Source organism: Muntiacus reevesi, chromosome 8 (genome assembly GCF_963930625.1).
Source record: "Muntiacus reevesi chromosome 8, mMunRee1.1, whole genome shotgun sequence".
NCBI classification, from domain to species: domain Eukaryota; kingdom Metazoa; phylum Chordata; class Mammalia; order Artiodactyla; family Cervidae; genus Muntiacus; species Muntiacus reevesi.
Window position 1 is genome coordinate 61,606,220 of NC_089256.1, and position 18,665 is coordinate 61,624,884.

At 40.8% G+C, this 18,665-nt stretch overlaps 1 protein-coding gene and 1 non-coding gene across 9 annotated transcripts in view; one reads left to right on the forward strand and one right to left on the reverse strand.

The window, feature by feature from the left end:
• MCF2L2 (MCF.2 cell line derived transforming sequence-like 2) overlaps window positions 1-18,665 on the forward strand; it is a 272,578-nt gene that overhangs the window by 49,155 nt on the left and 204,758 nt on the right. For all 8 annotated transcript variants that reach the window (XR_010664264.1, XM_065943474.1, XM_065943477.1 and 5 more), the window contains exons 2-3: window positions 3,509-3,592; window positions 18,518-18,632. Coding sequence is in view for 7 of the 8 variants with exons in the window: in XM_065943474.1 (XP_065799546.1) it covers window positions 3,509-3,592; window positions 18,518-18,632 (199 nt within the window). In the remaining variant the exon portion in view is untranslated. The remainder of the gene's footprint in view (window positions 1-3,508; window positions 3,593-18,517; window positions 18,633-18,665) is intronic.
• LOC136173821 (U6 spliceosomal RNA) lies at window positions 4,730-4,836 on the reverse strand. The gene has a single exon (XR_010664301.1). It is a non-coding gene; the product is annotated as a U6 spliceosomal RNA (small nuclear RNA).

Sequence of the window (18,665 nt, forward strand, 5' to 3'; positions counted from 1 at the left end):
CTGTTTCCTGCCCTCTGCCCTGAGGAGGAGGTTGCAGCCAGTAGTAAGGGTCCTGCCCCAAAGTCTGTATTGCTCTCAGACGGGGGTTGGGGGGTGGCTGGGGGGTGGTGGACGACAAAGATGTGTTGCTTGCTGCCTACGACTGGATTCCTATTGGATGTGCTGGGGTGCACGTCATCACCTCCAAGGCTCTTGTGGGTGCTTCCTGCATTTTTGGAACTGAGGGTCCAGGGTAGCATGTAATCTCATGTTTGTATATATATCGGAGACCGAAATGGGATAAGTTTTTTCCAGGCCTGTTTGTAACTTTGCATAGGATAGAAATTGTGTCGAATTTCACTTACCACTTCCCTTTGCCTTGTGTGGGATACAAAGAGACAAACTTTAATTTACATGTATCCAAAATAGCAAGCAGGAAGCCTCCACACAGGACCGAGGGACTTGCAGGGTGCAGCAGGTACCACCACGTCAATGGGTTGTCACTGGCTGTGCCCAGCTGTTCCTGGAGAAGGAAAAGCCATTTTATACATGTGGACTCTGAGGTTCAGCATGTTCTTGCCATGGTTGCCCGGCTAGAAAGTGGCAGAAACAGCCCTTAGCATGCAAGGCTGTGTGGACTTGAGGCAGCTTCCTTCTCACTGCAGGGGGAGGTGTTCCTTTAGACTAAAGAGTTCCTGCACTCCCCTCCCTGCTCCATCTCTACAGGAGTGTGTAGTGGGGCCTGCCAGCAGCAAGGACTGGTCTTGTGTGTCTCTCCTGGTACAGAGCATGAATGAGGCTGAACCGAGCAAGGCCCACAGGTGTCAGGCATTACTAAAAGCCAGTGTCTGAGGTCACACCTCCATGTGCTCAGTCAGCAATGAGTTTGAGAAATCTTCATGGTCTGTTGCAGCAGGCCAGGTTGGGTTATGAGGTTCCTTCACTGAGACCTGGGAAGTCTTCAAGGATAACCATGCTTCTGTCAGCAAAACTGAGGCCAAAGGCAAAACAGCTCATTTCTATTCTTGGAAAAACAAATCATCAATTTTAGTATTGTACCTTTTGTAACCATAGGAGGCAGGTGAAAATGTCTTTTTGGAGCATTGGGCAATTTCCAAGATGAAAGACACCAGTCAACATCTCAGGGGTGGCAGAAGTCAGTGCTCCTCAAGGCCGAGGGGTCTAGAAACTCCATCACGCTTGCTCTCTTAGAGTCATGTGATCCAAGGCTGACCCAGGCTCCACACTGAAATTGTTGTATGACCACAAGCAAGGTCAGAATCTCTCCATTTCTTCACTTAAAAAATGAGATGGGACAGGGGGATGGTTAGTTTAACTCACTTCTGTTGTTTCTTTCAGATCTTACCTCTTTAATTTAAAATGTTTATGCTAGGGGGACTTCCCTGGTGGTCCAGTGGCTAAGACTGCATGTTCCCAACGCATGGGGCCTGGGTTCGATCCCTGGTCAGGGAACTAGATCCCATGTGCCACAACTAAGAGTTCACGTGCCACAACTAAAAGATTCCATGTGCCACAACTAAGACCTGGGGCAGCCAAAAAAATAAACAAATGTTAAAAATTAAAATGTTTACTTTAAAGCACACCTCAAATATTGAGGTAAAATAACAATAAATTGTATCTTATGATCTTGGTTTTTCTCTAGGTCACTTTCCCTTAAATAGACTGCCTCAGGTATGGAAAAATAACAATCCAGCTGTAGTTTTGAGTATGCCACTTTCCCAGATCACTGGGAGATTGTAATCTGAAAAACTCCTCAACTATATAACTCCTATTTCTGCTTAAACTTTCTATGCTGTTGTCCATTTGTAATTTAAATTTTGTTATGGAAACAGAAATATATGCAAAAGAATTGTATAATGAAATGCCAAGCACCCGTCAACCAGCTTCAACAATTATCCACATTTTGTCAATTTGGTTTCAGCTTCCCCCAAACCCCACCTGCCATCTCCCAAAAACTGCTTATAGTTTTTGACAGAAGGGAATTCTGGAATATTTTCAAGCAGATCTCAGACTTCATATCTTTTTACTGTTAGAGGCTTTACTTTGTGAATCTAACAGAGAAGGCCCTTCCTGTTTTGTAAAATAGTGACTTTAGTGTTATTACTGCATGCAGACTGATTGTAGGAGGCAACACCTGTGACAGTGATACAGGAGTCTGAATTTTTAGTGAATTTAGAGTGGAATGTGTATTGGGTTTACCTTCCTCCCTCCTGAAAAAGTGGTAGAATTCACTGAAAAGCATCTTGGAGTTTGAATAGCACCATCCCCTATAAGACTCTCAGAAAGCAAATATAGGAAAGGCCTTTCCAAGTGATGAACAGAGCTAGTGTTTGTGTGGTGCCTACTAGGTTCATCTCCATATGCATCATCTGTAAGCTATATACCAAGGCTGAGAAGTGAAAACCAAGGCTTTGGGAGGAGCTTCCCAAATATTACCTTCAGATGATCAGTATTAGAAAATCACATTACCCTGTCTCCATGCCAAAACACTTGAGATAACCTGTTTAGCTTCAACATACAAAGTTATTTGGTTTGTGCCTTAAGCTAACCTGATGTTTACTGCTGTAGAAACAATAACTAGTTCATTTCTTGAGGTTCCCTTGGAAATAGTTAAATGAGGATAATAGTGTCCAAGGCAAAGAAAACATGAAAATGTCTTCTTCTGCCCAGGCCAGGTTAGGAGATGCCACTCAGTCTTCCCTTCTCTCTAGTCCCCTTTCCCCAAATGGGTAAAAGCAGTCTTAGTGATTATAAATCACTCTTTGGGGTTAGAGGACATTTGTAAGTTTGTGCTTGAAAGATTTGAATCTTTGCTTTGGAAACTTGTAACGTTTGGTTCAGTGAGGAGTGAACCAAACTTAATCTTTAGGAATGAACTTAATCATGAAAATGCCTTCCTCTGCCCAGAGGAGTTTAGGAGTGAACTTAATCTTTATTTAAGATCCTTAAACATGTTTGCCAGTTGGAAGAGACTCCGTGAAGTATTCTGGAAGGGAGAAAAAAAAAGGAATGGAGTTGACTGAGGAGAGAGGCAGAAAGGAAGGAAGTGAGGAAAAGAATAAAAATCAAAGAACCTTTGTAAGTCCCAGATTGGTTTCATGACCCAGTTTGAGATGAACTCTGGTTACTTACACTGTTTGTATTTAACATGTCCTACAGACCCAAAGGAGTGAGCAGACCCTAAGCACCTGCCTTGGTAATGAAACCATATTAGCAGGTTTACTGTGAAGCTACTGAAACTTAAACTTCAGGGTTTCTTCCTTGCATTGATCCCTCCCTAAACCTTGGGAGACGCACTAGAAATGTATTCCTGTGCTCATGTGTTTAAGCATCAAACCAGATCCATCCCTGCCTGTCAGGAATTGAGTTCTCAAGAGAATAATGTGCCCATAACCATATCTCGATAACCACATCCCAAACTTCCCTAGTGGTGGAACTTCCCTTTCTTCCTTTAAATTCTCTTTATAATTTGTAGGAATTTAACCTAATTTGTATTTCATTTGTACAGATGAAATTATGCAGCAGGAAATCAGGCCCTTGGTGGCAGTGGATATAATTGAACAACTTCACAGACAATTTGCCATTCTTTCAGGTAAGATGCAAATTCATTTGCATTTCTAGATTTCGTTGGGGAGGGGGGGTGGTCTCACTGTGAGGGCCCAGCCTCTTGAACTTGATTAGCATTATATTCAAGTCTCAGTCATCCCCAGGCTTCCCTGGTGGCACAGAGGGTAAAGTGTCTGCCTGCAATGCAGGAGACCTGGATTCGATCTCCAGATGGGGGAGATTCCCTGGAGAAGGAAATGGCAACCCACTCCAGTCCTCTTGCCTGGAAAATTCCATGGACCGAGGAGCCTGCTAGGCAATATGGTCCATGGGATTGCAAAGAGTTGGATCACAAAGAGTCACACACGACTGAGCCACTTCACTTCTCAGTCATCCCCAAAGCCACACCCAGGACTAGAATGAGCTGAGGATTGTCCAGCAGGAGGAGGGTGGGATCTCAGAGATGTTACTCCTTTTGCTGTTGGATGAGATTTGATCTTTCCCAAGGAATACATTTCTTTGAGGTTGTAGACAACAGAGCTGAAAAGATTTTGAGGAAAGAAAAAGAAATAAGTACTGACATTAGCTGCCACCATGATGTTCTTCCAATATTCTCATTGAATGTTCTACCAAGATCCAACCTTAAGACAGTCTTGGTTTTAAGAGTCATGAATGTTGCTGAGGTAATTTGTTCTCTGAGAGATTTGTCTTTTATTCTTATCTCTAATGGATCTAATTTAAATACATCAATTTTCATTAAGCATTTGGTTAGGAATAAAGAAAGACTAACATTAATCAATGGCTAGAAATTTCAAGAGAAGCCACTGCAATGATAAGCCCGTTTATTGCAATGAAGAGTAGCGCCCACTCACCTCAAATAGTGAAAGTGTATGCAGCAACAAAGACCCAAAACAACCAAAAATTAGAGAAAGAAATTTTTAAAAAATGCTAGAAATTTTCTGAACATATGTATAGCCCTGAAAATTTGCCATTACTAGAATATTATTCTTTTTTTTAATTTTTTTTTAATTAGTTGGAGGCTAATTACTTCACAATATTTCAGTGGGTTTTGTCATACATTGACATGAATCAGCCATAGAGTTACACGTATTCCCCATCCTGATCCCCCCTCCCCCCTCTCTCTCCACCCAACTCCTCTGGGTCCTCCCAGTTCACCAGGCCCAAAAATATGGAATGCTTCACGAATTTGCGTGTCATCCTTGTGTAGGGGCCATGCTAATCTTCTCTGTATCGTTCCAATTTTAGTATATGTGCTGCCGAAGCAAGCACTAGAATACTTTTCTTTTTTATTCTCTTAGCCCAGGGTGACATGACTTTACTGAAATTGGAGGTACAGATCAAATCCTGAATTATAGTTTAACCTTTCTTAGAAGCATGGGTTAATGAGATTAGATGTCCTCAGCACATATCACAGAAAAATAAGGTGGCAAGTCACTCTCCCTTTATATCTGTTCTGAAAAAAAAAAAAAAAAGCAACAAAGTCATCTTAGTTATATCACAGAGAGAATGTAGTTGGCATGAATTTTATTCTATACAATACGATGCAAAAGCCATCACATTTTTTCCCTTTCTCTAAATCTTTTTTAGTTTACCCCAAACTCCACATGGGCTTCCCAAGTGGCTCAGTGGTAAATAATCTGCCTGCCAATGCAGTCTGGGTTTGATCCCTGGGTTGGGAAGATCCCCTGGAGAAGGAAATGGCAACCTACTCCAGTATTCTTGCCTGGAAAATCCCATGGACAGAGGAGCCTGGCAGGCTACCGTCCATAGGGTTGCAAAGAATCAGACACGGTTTAGTGGCTAAACAACAACAAACTCCTATTCTCTCCTACTGGATTTGAGAGAAATTAAATTTTCAATATTAAGATATCACTCTGCATTTCACAGTTGGTATCCTACTTACAGTCTCAGTCATCCCCGGGCATCTTACACAATGCAGAACATTCTAGGGAATTCTCTGCTCTTCCCTCCACATTGGTCATTGTTTAGATAGTCACTAAAAACTCCATAAATACAGGATTCTTATTTTTAAATGAGGTGATGTGAAGAGCTGACTCATTGGAAAAGACCCTGATGCTGCAGAAGATTGAGGACCAGAGGAAAAGGGGGAAACAGAGGGTGAGATGGTTGGATGGCATCACCGACTCAGTGGACATGAATTTGAGCAAGCTCCAGGAGATGATGTAGGAGAGGGAAGCCTGGCGTGCTGCAGTCCATGGGGTCGCAGAGAGTTGGACATGACAAGGCAACCAAACAACAACATTTTAAAAATTTCTTCCTCTATTGCTAAGGCTTAGAACAGAGGATGGAACATAATATCTGCTGAGGTTGAAATGATCTAAGTCCTCCTGGTCTGTCCTGTGAGGTTGGTGGACTCCCTGCTCCCCATATCCCCAGTCTAGGCACCATTGTCTTGACCCTGGTTGTAGTGCCTGGGCAGCTTCCTGCAGGTGCCGTGTCATAGCTTCCTGCAGTGAGCCTAGGATGGTGCACAACAGAAGGCAGCATGGGGACTGTCTCTGGATTTCTGGCAACTGCTACTATGGCCCCGTGTCACAGAAGGCCCAAAGCCAACATGCATCAAGGTCTGAAATGGACGATGGGGTGGGCTGGGTAAATTCCTATAGTCTCACACCAAAACTCTAATGCCTCAACTCAGTTCATAATTCTAGCATATACAATTATTCAATGATTCATCTGGGAAAGGAATCCAGTGGCTGATTGATACACTTAAATATCCAAAGTTATTGCTTTCAAGTAACATTGAGACATTTTTTCCTGTGCTTATTTCTTAGAGGCAGTTTAGGGAAAATTGTAAACTGGTACCAGACAACCCTAGATATGGTTAGATTCTGCTACTGACTGGCTGTATCATGTTGGGTAATTTACTTGTCTAAGCTTCACTTTTCTCACTTTGTGTAATGAATAGGATCATCATAATTTTGAGAACTAAAGCATAATGTATGAAAAATGCTTAATATTGCAACTGCCAATTAAATGTTTGCTCTTTTTTCCTGATATATTCTAATCCCTCAAAAGTGTTTATTTTTATAATACCAAACATTTTTTCAGTATGACAGTGTTTTTATAAGGGACCAAAACCATACAGTGATAGAGTATATAATACCACAGTTAAGTCAGAAGTAGAGATAACTTTCACTCTTTAATGTAGAACATAAAACTGAAAACTCACACTGGCCCAAGAGGATACTTCTGCTTTAGGAAAGGCACTTTGACTGGACAAAGGCAATCCTTTCATTTCTGAGCTTGTCAGCTTGTTGCCTCAAGGTTGCCCTTCCTTTGAGAGAGAAGCATGGATTAGCTGTGATAGAATTTGCCACACTACAAATCAAGAAAAATATCAGCAGCCATGGTGTTCTCTGAGTCAGCAGGTTTTTTTGGAATTAGCAGGCCTGCTTTTCATCTTTAACTTCCCTCTTTACCTGACAGAGGCAGCAAATGTCAGCAACGGGGCTGTTGTGGGTGCCTGGGTAGTTGTGGTTGTAAAACAGGAATCTCCTCAGTTAGGTTTTTTCCATGGCAACCCAGCCCTGGCCTCTGCTCTGAGTCACAGCACTTTTCCTGATTCAGACAAGCAGGGTGAAGATGTTCCAGCTGCTGACTTACATATAGATTCCACTGAGATCTGGAGACAACCAGAACCCCCATCAACCAGGGATGCTGTGAAAGAGAGGATGGAGCCTTTTTCTCAGTGAGGCCACAGGTGCCTGGCTTTCTGTGCTGTGTGAGTGTGCTCCTCTGGCTGGTTGAAGAGCAGGGCTCATTGCACGATTCCTCATCCAGATTTGTGGCCAGATGGTTTGAAGCGTCTGGATGGTGATACCAGCAGGGCCATCAGCAGGAATTGGATAGTGGACAGGGCTAGGGTATCTGATGGCTCTGACCATGGAAGACAACTTGCACGTTCCCCAATGAACTTGGGATATTCTAAGTTCAGGCACTTAGCTAGGAATCAAAAAAATATAAACAGGTTAGTGTGATGAAGACACTAGTCTTTGAACTCAGACAATCTAGGTTCATATTCCAACAGAATTAGTAGGTTGCTCTGAGCAGGGTTTCTCATCTGTCAAGTGGGTTGTTTTAAGGATAGTGCTTAGCATAGTATCTGGCTACAAGAAAACATAGACTATAGGATATGTTTGTTTTAAAACTATTGGGTTGACCAGATGGAAAAATCCAAATGAACTTTTTGGCTAACTCAATGCATAATAGGAGGTCTGGCAGTAGGTCTTGACCCTAAGATGGCCACTACAGCTCCAGACATCAAGTCTGTATCCAAAGCAGGAAGAAGAAAAGAAGCAATTCTGGCTTCTGTTGCTTTTGCCAAGAGAGCAATAACTTTCCTAGAGCTCTTGGTAGCCTTCTGCTTTTGTTTCAATCCAGAACTGTGTCATGTAGCCATTTACAACAAGAATTTTAATCCCTTTAAAAATAATAGCAGGAAGCTTCTGGTTCACGAGTAGAAGGATATGTGCTCATCTCCTGGGAGAGCACCAAAATTGCAATTAGCTATTGAACAACCATCAACAGGAGTACAGTGGAACCAAAAAAAAAAAAAAAAAAAGATGCCCCACATCTAAAGACAAAGAAGAAGCTGCACCGAGATGGTAGGAGGGTTGCAGTCATGATAAAATCAAATCCCATGCCCGCCAGGTGAGTGACCCACAATCAGGAGAACAACAACACCAGAGAAATTCTCCCACTGTTGTGACAGTCCTGAGCCTCATGTCAGGCTTCCCAGTCTGTAGATCCAGCAAAGGTACTGGGAATCCCCAGGTAATATGACTTTGAAGGCCAGTGGGATTTGATTATAGAACTTCCATAGGGACTAGGGGGAACAGAGTCCAATCTTGGAGGGCACAAACAAAATCTTCCCACCAAGACCCAGGGGAAAGGAGCAGTGATCATACAGGAGGCTGAACCAAAACTATCTGCTAGTGTTGGAGAGTCTCCTGTGGACATGTGGGTTGGCAGTGGCTCGTTGTGGGGATGGGCATTGGCAGCAGCAGTCCTGGAAGGGGCCTCTTGGCATAAGACCTCTTGGAGATTGCCATTAAGCCCATAGACCACAGGACTGGGTCACCTCAGGCAGAACAACTAATAGAGAGGGAGCACAATTCCAGCCATCAGCAGATCATTGGATTAAAGTTTTACTGAGCATGGCTCTGCCCACCAGAGTAAGATCCAGTTTTTCTCACCACCAGTCCTTCCTATCAGGAAGCTTAGACAAGCCTCTTAGCCTCATCCACCAGAGGCAGACAGAAGAAGCAAGAAGAACCACAGTCCCGCAGCATGCATGAGTGCTAAGTTGCTTCAGTCATGTCCACCTCTGCAACCCTATGGATTGTAGACTGCCAGGCTCCTCTGTCCATGAAATTCTCCAGGCAAGAATACTGGAGTGTGTTGCCATGTGCTCCTCCAGGAGATCTTTCCGACCCTCCGACCCAGGGATCAAAACCATGTCTCCTGCATTCAGGGCAGTCTCTTGCATTGCAGGCAGATTCTTTACTACTGAGCCATCAGGGAAGCCTCAAGAGCAGCTAGAACCTAAACCACATCATGGAAAATTAACCAAGATGAGAAAGCGGAGGGTTTTGTCCCAGATAAAGGGACAAGATAAAACCTCAGAAAAATAACCATGTAAAGTGGAGATAGGCAACCTTCCAGAAAAAGAATTCAGAATAATGATAGTGAAGATGCTCTAGGATCTCAGGAAAACAATGGAGAAGATGCAAGAAATATTTACCAAATACCTAGAAGCCCTGAAGAATTAAACAAACAGAGATGAACAATACACTAGAAGGAATAGGTAGCAGAGTAACTTGGGCAGAAGAACGGATAAGTGACCTGGAGGATAGAATGGTGGAAATCACCACCACAGAACAGAATATAGAAAAAAGAATGAATAAAAGTAAAAGCCTAAGAGACCTCTGGGACAACATTAAATGCACCAACATTCGTGTAATAGGAGGCCCAGAAGGAGTAGAGAGAGAGAAAGGACCCAAGAAAATATTTGAAGAAATAATAGGGAAAACTTCCCTAACATGGGAAAGGAAATAGTCAACCAAGTCCAGGAAGCACAGAGAGTCCCATGCATGATAAACCCAAGGAGGAACACACCAAGAGATATAGTAGTCAAAATGATGAAAATTAAAGACAAAGATAAAATATTAAAAGCAACAAAGGAAAAATGGCAACAAACAAGGAAACTCCCATGAGGTTATCAGCTGATTTCTCAACAGAATCTCTACAAGCCAGAAGGGAATGGCATGATACATTTAAAGTGATGAAAGGGAAGAAACTATAACCAAGAATACTCTACCTAGCAAGACTCTCATTCAGATTTGAGGGAGAAATCAAAAACTTTCTAGACAAGCAAAAGTTAAGGGAATTCATTACCACCAAACCAGCTTTACAACAAATGCTAAAGGAACTAACTTCTCTAGGGAGGAAACACAAGAGAAGGAAAATACATACACAAAATAAACTGCAAACAATTAAGAAAATGACAATAGGATCATATGTGTGTGCATTCGTGTGAGTTGCTTCAGTTGTGTCCAACTCTTTGTGACCCTGTGGACTGAGCCCGGCCAGGCTCCTCTGTCCATGTGGTTCTCCAGGAAAGAATACTGGAGTGGGTTGCCGTGTCCTCCTCCAGGGGATCTTCCCAAACCAGGGATCGAACTCGGGTCTGTTATGTCTACCTGTACTGGCAAGCAGGTTCTTTACCATTAGTGCCACCTGGTAAGCCCAGTAGGATCATACGTGTACTTAGTTGCTCAGTCATGTCTGATTCTGTGACCCCATGAACTGTGGTCCACCATGCTTTTCTATCAATGGGATTCTCCAGATAAGAATACTGGAAGGGATTGCCCTGCCCTCCTCCAGGGTATCTTCCCAACCCAGGGATAGAACCCAGGTCTCTTGTATTGCAGGTGAATTCTTTACCATCTGAGCCACCAGGGAAGCCCAGCAGGATCATATTCATCTATAATAACCTTAACTATCAATGGATTAAATGCACCAACCAAAAGACTAAACTGGCTGGGCAGATGAGAACATGTGTGTGTATGCATTTTCACTTACCACATCACTCTACTTGACCCCTGAAATTGTATATAACTATTTTATATTATTAGGTTAATCACGTTTCCATTATGACCTGTGATTGTAATTATCTTTTATTTTTTGCCTGGTTATTGATTGTGAAAACTGATAAACATCTTTTACTATTGTGAAAAAAAATAATAGCAGGAGGAAACACTATTTGAAGGGCTTACACACTTAAATAATGTGTTTCTTAGGTTAGGCCAATGTGAGTTAGAACAGATCCCCAGTCCCCTGATTCATGATTTATTTATCAGTTTTTTGGGGGGAGAGGGGAAGAGAAAGGGAAAATAGATACTGAGAGGCAAATAGCAGTAACCTTCTCACTGTCTTTCCCACTGTTTCTCTTCACCATCTTCCTATGGGATTTCTCAATGTTTCAAATTCTCCTCCAAACCCACACCCTGAAGGGAATGGTCTTAGGTAGGCCAAGTATTGCTAGTATTTCCTGAAATAAAATTAGTCCTCTTAATGTACAGAAATGATACCAGAGGACTAAAGTTTATTTTATTAAGTCACCATCGTACTTAGTTTCTAGGAGTCTGGTTTTGTTTACCTTAAATGGGCTTCTTTGTTGCAATCTTTCTTCCTTCTGCATTCCCATGCTTCCTCACTAGGTGGCGCTGACTGCCCTGTGGTGAATGGAGGCCCAGTTTTGTTTCCTGTGTGCTTCTGCCTCTAAGACTAACAGACTAAAGGTTAATGGCTTGTGGTGTCCCCAGTTAACCCTCTGACTTTCTGGTGTTTGTTCTCAGTGTTAACCATGATATGAGAAAACTCCACCCATCTTTCTCTATTTAGGCATGAATATCTTTAATTTTAGTTAATGAAAAGATTAAATTGTGAAAAAGGTACATCCTTATGAATATTTTACAGTGTTTTGGTTCCTTGAAATGTTTTAGCCATTTTCTTGGCAGATATTGTTTATACAATTAGTATAGTGTTATAATACATCAAAATTTAGCCTTACTCAACATGTAACTTCTCTTAATTCACATTTCTTGCAAACTCCTGTGATTGTGAAACTAGAAAGAAGAAGAATGTTTTAGTTGAAAGCTAATAGCATCCTGATCTAGATTGTTTTCAGTCAATATAACAAGGTAACTCAGTTTCCTTGTCAAACACCTAATCTGCAGGTTTTTTTTTTTTTTTTTTTAATTTAAGTGTACAGGATTAATCAAGAGGCATTTCCCGGAGATGACTGGTCATCTAGACTATCACAGACTGGTCTCTGAGAGCCCAAGACTCATATTAACAATACATACAAAAGACTTGTGTAGAAAGACCACAATGCTGACTTACTCTTTCCACGATAGAAACACTCACGTTTGCTAGATAGCACGTTCTCTCCCAGCAAACACACGTACATGGGATATCAGAGTATAATCAAGATACCAGGTATGGATTCAGAGCAGCAGAGTGGGTTGGATGATCTTAATGGCACCGCCATTAGATAGCCTGGCAACATGACCTGGATTCCTCACAGAGCGGCCCAGGAGTCTCCTTAGGAGAGGTGCCTGCCTTTGCTTCTCAGTCTCCCTTTCCTGTAATTTCTTCATGGATTCCACACCCTCAGTAATCATGCAGTCCTCGTTAAACCACACCATGCACTGATGACTCGCGTTAGATATATGAAATAGGCACAGTCATTTGTAGTTGGTTTCACTTGGGAGCTGCATTCCACTGGAAGTAGCCTCCCTCCATGGGCATGGAAGGTGCTCCCAGCATTTCAGCTAATGTCCCTCTGCCTGGGGCACAAATGCTCCAAGTTCCTTAGTCCTTAATGCCTTAGCAGCTCAGTCAGTTTTTCACAGCCCTTTTTGGCCAAAAGCAATACCTGACAGGTTAAACAGCTTAAGTCTATATGTCCTGACAACTTAGTAGCTGTTTGAAAAAAATAGATACAGCTGAAAGAAAAAGTGAGGTTTAACTTTCATTTTTAGAGAACCACAGTGATCTAGAACCTTGGAATCAGTCTGGATATCACCACTTCCTGTTTCACACTGATTTTCATATTACACTTGCTTTTAACACTAGCAGCCACCAAACCCTCAGCTCTCCAAAGATGTAATGCCATTCAAAAGAATACTGCATAATTTAATGTTGAAATACCAAACTATTGCAAGCTAGTAGCAAGCATGGCATCTGATAGATGCCAACTAATGCTGTTTTCCCCCTAAATTTAAAATACTCAAGGCACTTTTGTGAGTTCACTGTGCATCCCTGTTTGGAAACCATGGGGCTGGAACATAGTCTTGTGGATACATCTAACTGCAAAGAGATTGGGAAATAGAATATTTTTTTTTTTTTTTTTGCATACGAAACATTTATTTCTTTGCATTCATCGGGTGGCAACCGATTTTTATTTGCAAACTGAGAATATTTTTTAAAAAATATAAATTTATTTATTTTAATTGGAGGCTAATTACTTTACAATATTGTAGTGGTTTTGCCATACATTGACATGAATCCACCACGGGTGTACATGTGTCCCCCATCCTGAACCCCCCTCATACCTCCCTCCCTATCCCATCCCTCTAGGTCATCCCAGTGCACCAGCCCCAAGCACCCTGTCTCAGGCATCGAACCTGGACTGGAGATTTGTTTCACATATGATAATATACATGTTTCAATGCCATTCTCCCATATCATCCCACACTCGCCCTCTCCCACAGAGTCCAAAAGGCTGTTCTATACATCTGTGTCTCTTTTGCTGTCTCACATATAGGGTTATCATTACCCTCTTTCTAAATTCCATATATATGCATTAGTATACTGTATTGGTGTTTTTCTTTCTGGCTTACTTCACTCTGTATAATAGGCTCCAGTTTCATCCACCTCATTAGAACTGATTCAAATGTGTTCTTTTTAATGGCTGAGTAATATTCCATTGTGTATGTGTACCACAGCTTTCTTATCCATTCATCTGTTGATGGACATCTAGGTTGCTTCCATGTCCTGGCTATTATAAACAGTGCTGTGATGAACACTGGGATACATGTGTCTCTTTCAATTCTGGTTTCCTTGGTGTGTATGCCCAGAAGTGGGATTGCTGGGTCATATGGCAGTTCTAGTTCCAGTTTTTTAAGGAATCTCCACACTGTTCTCCATAGTGGCTGTACTAGTTTGCATTCCCACCAACAGTGTAAGAGGGTTCCCTTTTCTCCACACCCTCTCCAGCATTTATTGCTTGTAGACTTTTGGATAGCAGCCATTCTGACTGGCATGAGATGGTACCTCATTGTGGTTTTGATTTGCATTTCTCTGATAATGAGTGATGTTGAGCATCTTTTCATGTGTTTGTTAGCCATCTGTATGTCTTCCTTGGAGAAATGTCTGTTTAGTTCTTTGACCCATTTTTTGATTGGGTCATTTATTTTTCTGTAATTGAGCTGCAGGAGCTGCTTGTATATTTTTGAGATTAATTCTTTGTCAGTTCCTTCATTCGCTATTATTTTCTCCCATTCTGAAGGCTGTCTTTTCACCTTGCTTGTAGTTTCCTTTGTTGTGCAAAAGCTTTTAAGTTTCATTAGGTCCCATTTGTTTATTTTTGCTTTTATTTCCAATACTCTGGTAGGTGGGTCATAGAGGATCCTGCTGTGATTTATGTCGGAGAGTGTTTTGCCTATGTTTTCCTCTAGGAGTTTTATAGTTCCTGGTCTTACATTTAGATCTCTAATCCATTTTGAGTTTATTTTTGTGTAAGGTGTTAGAAAGTGTTCTAGTTTCATTCTTTTACAAGTGGTTGACCAGTTTTCCCAGCACCACTTGTTAAAGAGATTGTCTTTTCTCCATTATATATTCTTGCCTCCTTTGTTGAAGACAAGGTGTCCATAGGTGCATGAATTTATCTCTGGGCTATCTTTTGTTCCATTGATCTATATTTCTGTCTTTGTGCCAGTACCATACTGTCTTGATGACTGTGGCTGTGTAGTAGAGCCTGAAGTCAGGCAGGTTGATTCCTCCAGTTCCATTCTTCTTTCTCAAGATTGCTTTGGCTATTTGAGGTTTTTTGTATTTCCATACAAATTGTGAAATTATTTGTTCTAGTTCTGTGAAGAATACCGTTGGTAGCTTGATGGGGAGTGCATTGAATCTATAGATTGCTTTGGATAGTATAGTCATTTTGACAATATTGATTCTTCCAATCCATGAACATGGTATATTTCTCCATCTATTTGTGTCCTCTTTGATTTCTTTCACCAGTGTTTTATAGTTTTCTATAAATAGGTCTTTTGTTTCTTTAGGTAGGTATATTCCTAAGTATTTTATTCTTTCCATTGCAATTGTGAATGGAATTGTTTCCTTAATTTCTCTTTCTGTTTTCTCATTGTTAGTGTATAGGAATGCAAGGGATTTCTGTGTGTTAATTTTATATGCTGCAAATTTACTATATTCATTAATTAGCTCTAGTAATTTTCTGGTGGAATCTTTAGGGTTTTCTATGTAGAGGATCGTGTCATCTGCAAACAGTGAGAGTTTCTCTTTTTCTTTTCCAATCTGGATTCCTTTTATTTCTTTTTCTGCTCTGATTGCTGTGGCCAAAACTTCCAAAACTATGTTGAATAGTAGTGGTGAAAGTGGACACCCTTATCTTGTTCCTGACTTCAGGGGAAATGCTTTAAATTTTTCACCACTGAAGATAATGTTTGCTGTGTGTTTGTCATATATAGCTTTTATTATGTTGAGTTATGTTCCTTCTATTCCTGCTTTCTGGAGGGTTTTTTTTTTTTATCATAAATGGATGTTGAATTTTGTCAAAGGCTTTCTCTGCATCTATTGAGATAATCATATGGCTTTTACCTTTCAATTTGTTAATGTGGTATATTATGTTGATTGATTAGTGGATATTGAAGAATCCTTGTATCCCTGGGATAAAGCCCATGGATTCATGATGTATGATCTTTTAAATATGTTGTTGGATTCTGTTTGCTAGAATTTTGTTAAGGATTTTTGCATCTATATTCATCAGTGATATTGGCCTGTAGTTTTCTTTTTTGTGTGGCAACTTTGTCAGGTTTTGGTATTAGGGTGATGGTGGCCTCATAGAATGAGTTTGAAAGTTTACCTTCCTCTGCAGTTTTCTGGAAGAGTTTGAGTAGGATAGGTGTTAGCTCTTCTCTAAATTTTTGGTAAAATTCAGCTGTGGAGCCGTCTGGTCCTGGGCTTTTGTTTGCTGGAAGATTTCTGATTACAGTTTCAATTTCTGTGCTTGTGATGGGTCTGTTAAGATTTTCTATTTCTTCCTGGTTCAGTTTTGGAAAGTTGTACTTCTCTAAGAATTTGTCCGTTTCTTCCAAGTTGTCCATTTTATTGGCATATAGTTGCTGATAGTAGTCTTTTATGATCGTTTGTATTTCTGTGTTGTCTGTTGTGATCTCTCCATTTTCATTTCTAATTTTGTTGGTTTAATTCTTCTCCCTTTGTTTCTCGATGAGTCTGGCTAATGGTTTGTCAATTTTACTTATCTTCTCAAAGAACCAGCTTTTGGCTTTGTTGATTTTTGCTATGGTCTCTTTTGTTTCTTTTGCATTTATTTCTGCCCTAATTTTTAAGATTTCTTTCCTTCTACTAGACCTGGGGTTCTTCATTTCTTCCTTTTCTAGTTGCTTTAGGTGTAAAGTCAGGATATCTATTTGACTTCTTTCTTGTTTCTTGAGGTAATCCTGTGTTGCTATGAACCTTCCCCTTAGCACTGCTTTTACAGTGTCCCACAGGTTTTGGGTTGTTGTGTTTTCATTTTCATTTGTTTCTATGCATATTTTGATTTCTTTTTTGATTTCCTCTGTGATTTGTTGGTTATTCAGAAGCATGTTGTTTAGCCTCCCTATGTTGGAATTCTTAATAGTTTTTTTCCTGTAATTAACATCTAATCTTACTGCATTGTGATCAGAAAAGATGCTTGGAATGATTTAAATTTTTTTGAGTTCACTAAGGCTAGATTTATGGCCCATTATGTGATCTATCCTGGAGAAGGTTCCATGTGCACTTGAGAAAAAGGTGAAATTCATTGTTTTGGGGTGATATGTCCTATTATCAATTAGGTCTAACAGGTCTGTTGTATCATTTAAAGTTTGTGTTTCCTTGTTAATTTTCTGTTTAGTTGATCTATCCATAGGTGTGAGTGGGGTATTAAAGTGTCCCACTATTACTGTGTTATTGTTAATTTGGGAAATAGAATCTATTTAGTGGTGTCTGCTTTAATGAATAAAATATTTAAATACTTATTTTATGCTCTTGTCCTCACAGGGATGTCTTATGTCTGTTTATGAGCTATTCAAGGGCAGCTGCCTCGCAAGAATGTGCTTAACAATGTGTGCTTAGTCACTCAGTCCTGTCCGACTCTTTGTGACCTCATGGGCTGTAGCCTACCAGGCTCCTCTGTCCATGGGGATTCTCCAGGCAAGAATACTGAGTGGGTTGCCATTCCCTTCTTCAGCAGATCCTCCCAACCCAGGCATTGAACCCTGGTCTCCTGAATTGCTGCCAGATTCTTTACCATCTGAGCCACCAGGGAAGCTTTGCCTTGCAAGAATATAACCATAATAACGGTTACCATTTATGGAGCACTTATATATAATAAATAGTCTGCTAACATGCTTTTTATACATGTTCTCAGTTAATCCTTACAATATCTTTTGAGGAAGGTATAGGTAATATTCCTATTACATAGATACATATTTGTATATAAAAGGAAGCTTCTGTTTAATTAAGTATCTTGCATAAAATCACATAGAAATTAAGTGTTAAAGCAGAATTTGAATAAAGTTGTCTGATTTTAGAGCCAACTCTCTCTCTTTCTCTTTTTTGATCACACTGAACAACATGTAGGATCTTAGTTCCCTGAACAGGGATCAAACCCGTGCCCCCTGCAGTAGAAGCATGGAATCCTAACCACTGGACTGCCAGCGAAGTCCCTAGAGCCAACTCTCTTAACCACCATATACTTCTACATTTGATATTTGCTGAAGGAAAGTTATGACCAACCTAGACAGAATATTAAAAAAGCAGAGACATTACTTTGTCAACAAAGGTCTGTCTAATCAAGGCTATGGTTTTTCCAATAGTCATATATGGATGTGAGAGTTGGACTGTAAAGAAAGGTGAGTGCTAAAGAATTGATGCTTTTGAACTATGGTGTTGGAGAAGATTCTTGAGAGTCCCTTGGACTGCAAGGAGATCCAACCAGTCCATCCTAAAAGAGATCAGTCCTGGGTGTTCATTGGAAGGACTGATGTTGAAGCTGAAACTCCAATACTTTGGCCACCAGATGCGAAGAGCTGACTCATTTGAAAAGACCCTGATGCTGGGAAAGATTGATGGCGGGAGGAGAAGGGGACGACAGAGGATGAGATGGTTGGATGGCATCACCAACTCAATAGACATGAGTTTGGGTAAATTCTGGGAGTTGATGATAGACAGGGAGGCCTGGTGTGCTGCAGTTCATGGGGTCGCAAAGAGTTGGACATGACTGAGCAACTGAACTGAACTACATAAATGAGCCATATTATGTATTTGTATTGGCATTATTTACTATTCCACCTATACTAAAATAAATCAATGTTGTCTTTTACATAGTAACTATCTTCAGAGGATTCAAAAAATTGAATTCTCACAACACCCCTGAACAAGCTTGAAGGAGAAGAGAGGCTTGTTCAAAGTAATTCAGTGTCAACTTTCCCGCCTCCTGCTCTAAAATAATACAGACAAAAAAGGGGAGACTGATGTACATCTCAAGTTGATATTAGCCTGAGTCCTTTACTTGCAGAGGTGTGACATGAAAACATTTTGTTAACATCTTGACCACCCATTTTTGTTGCAGGAGGCCGAGGGAAAGATGGTGCCCCCATCATCACTTTTCCAGAGTTTGTGGGGTTCAAGCACATCCCAGATGAAGACTTCCTGAATGTCATGACCTACCTAACTAGTGTCCCCAGGTGAGCTGAACACAGTACTGTGCTGCTTTCCTT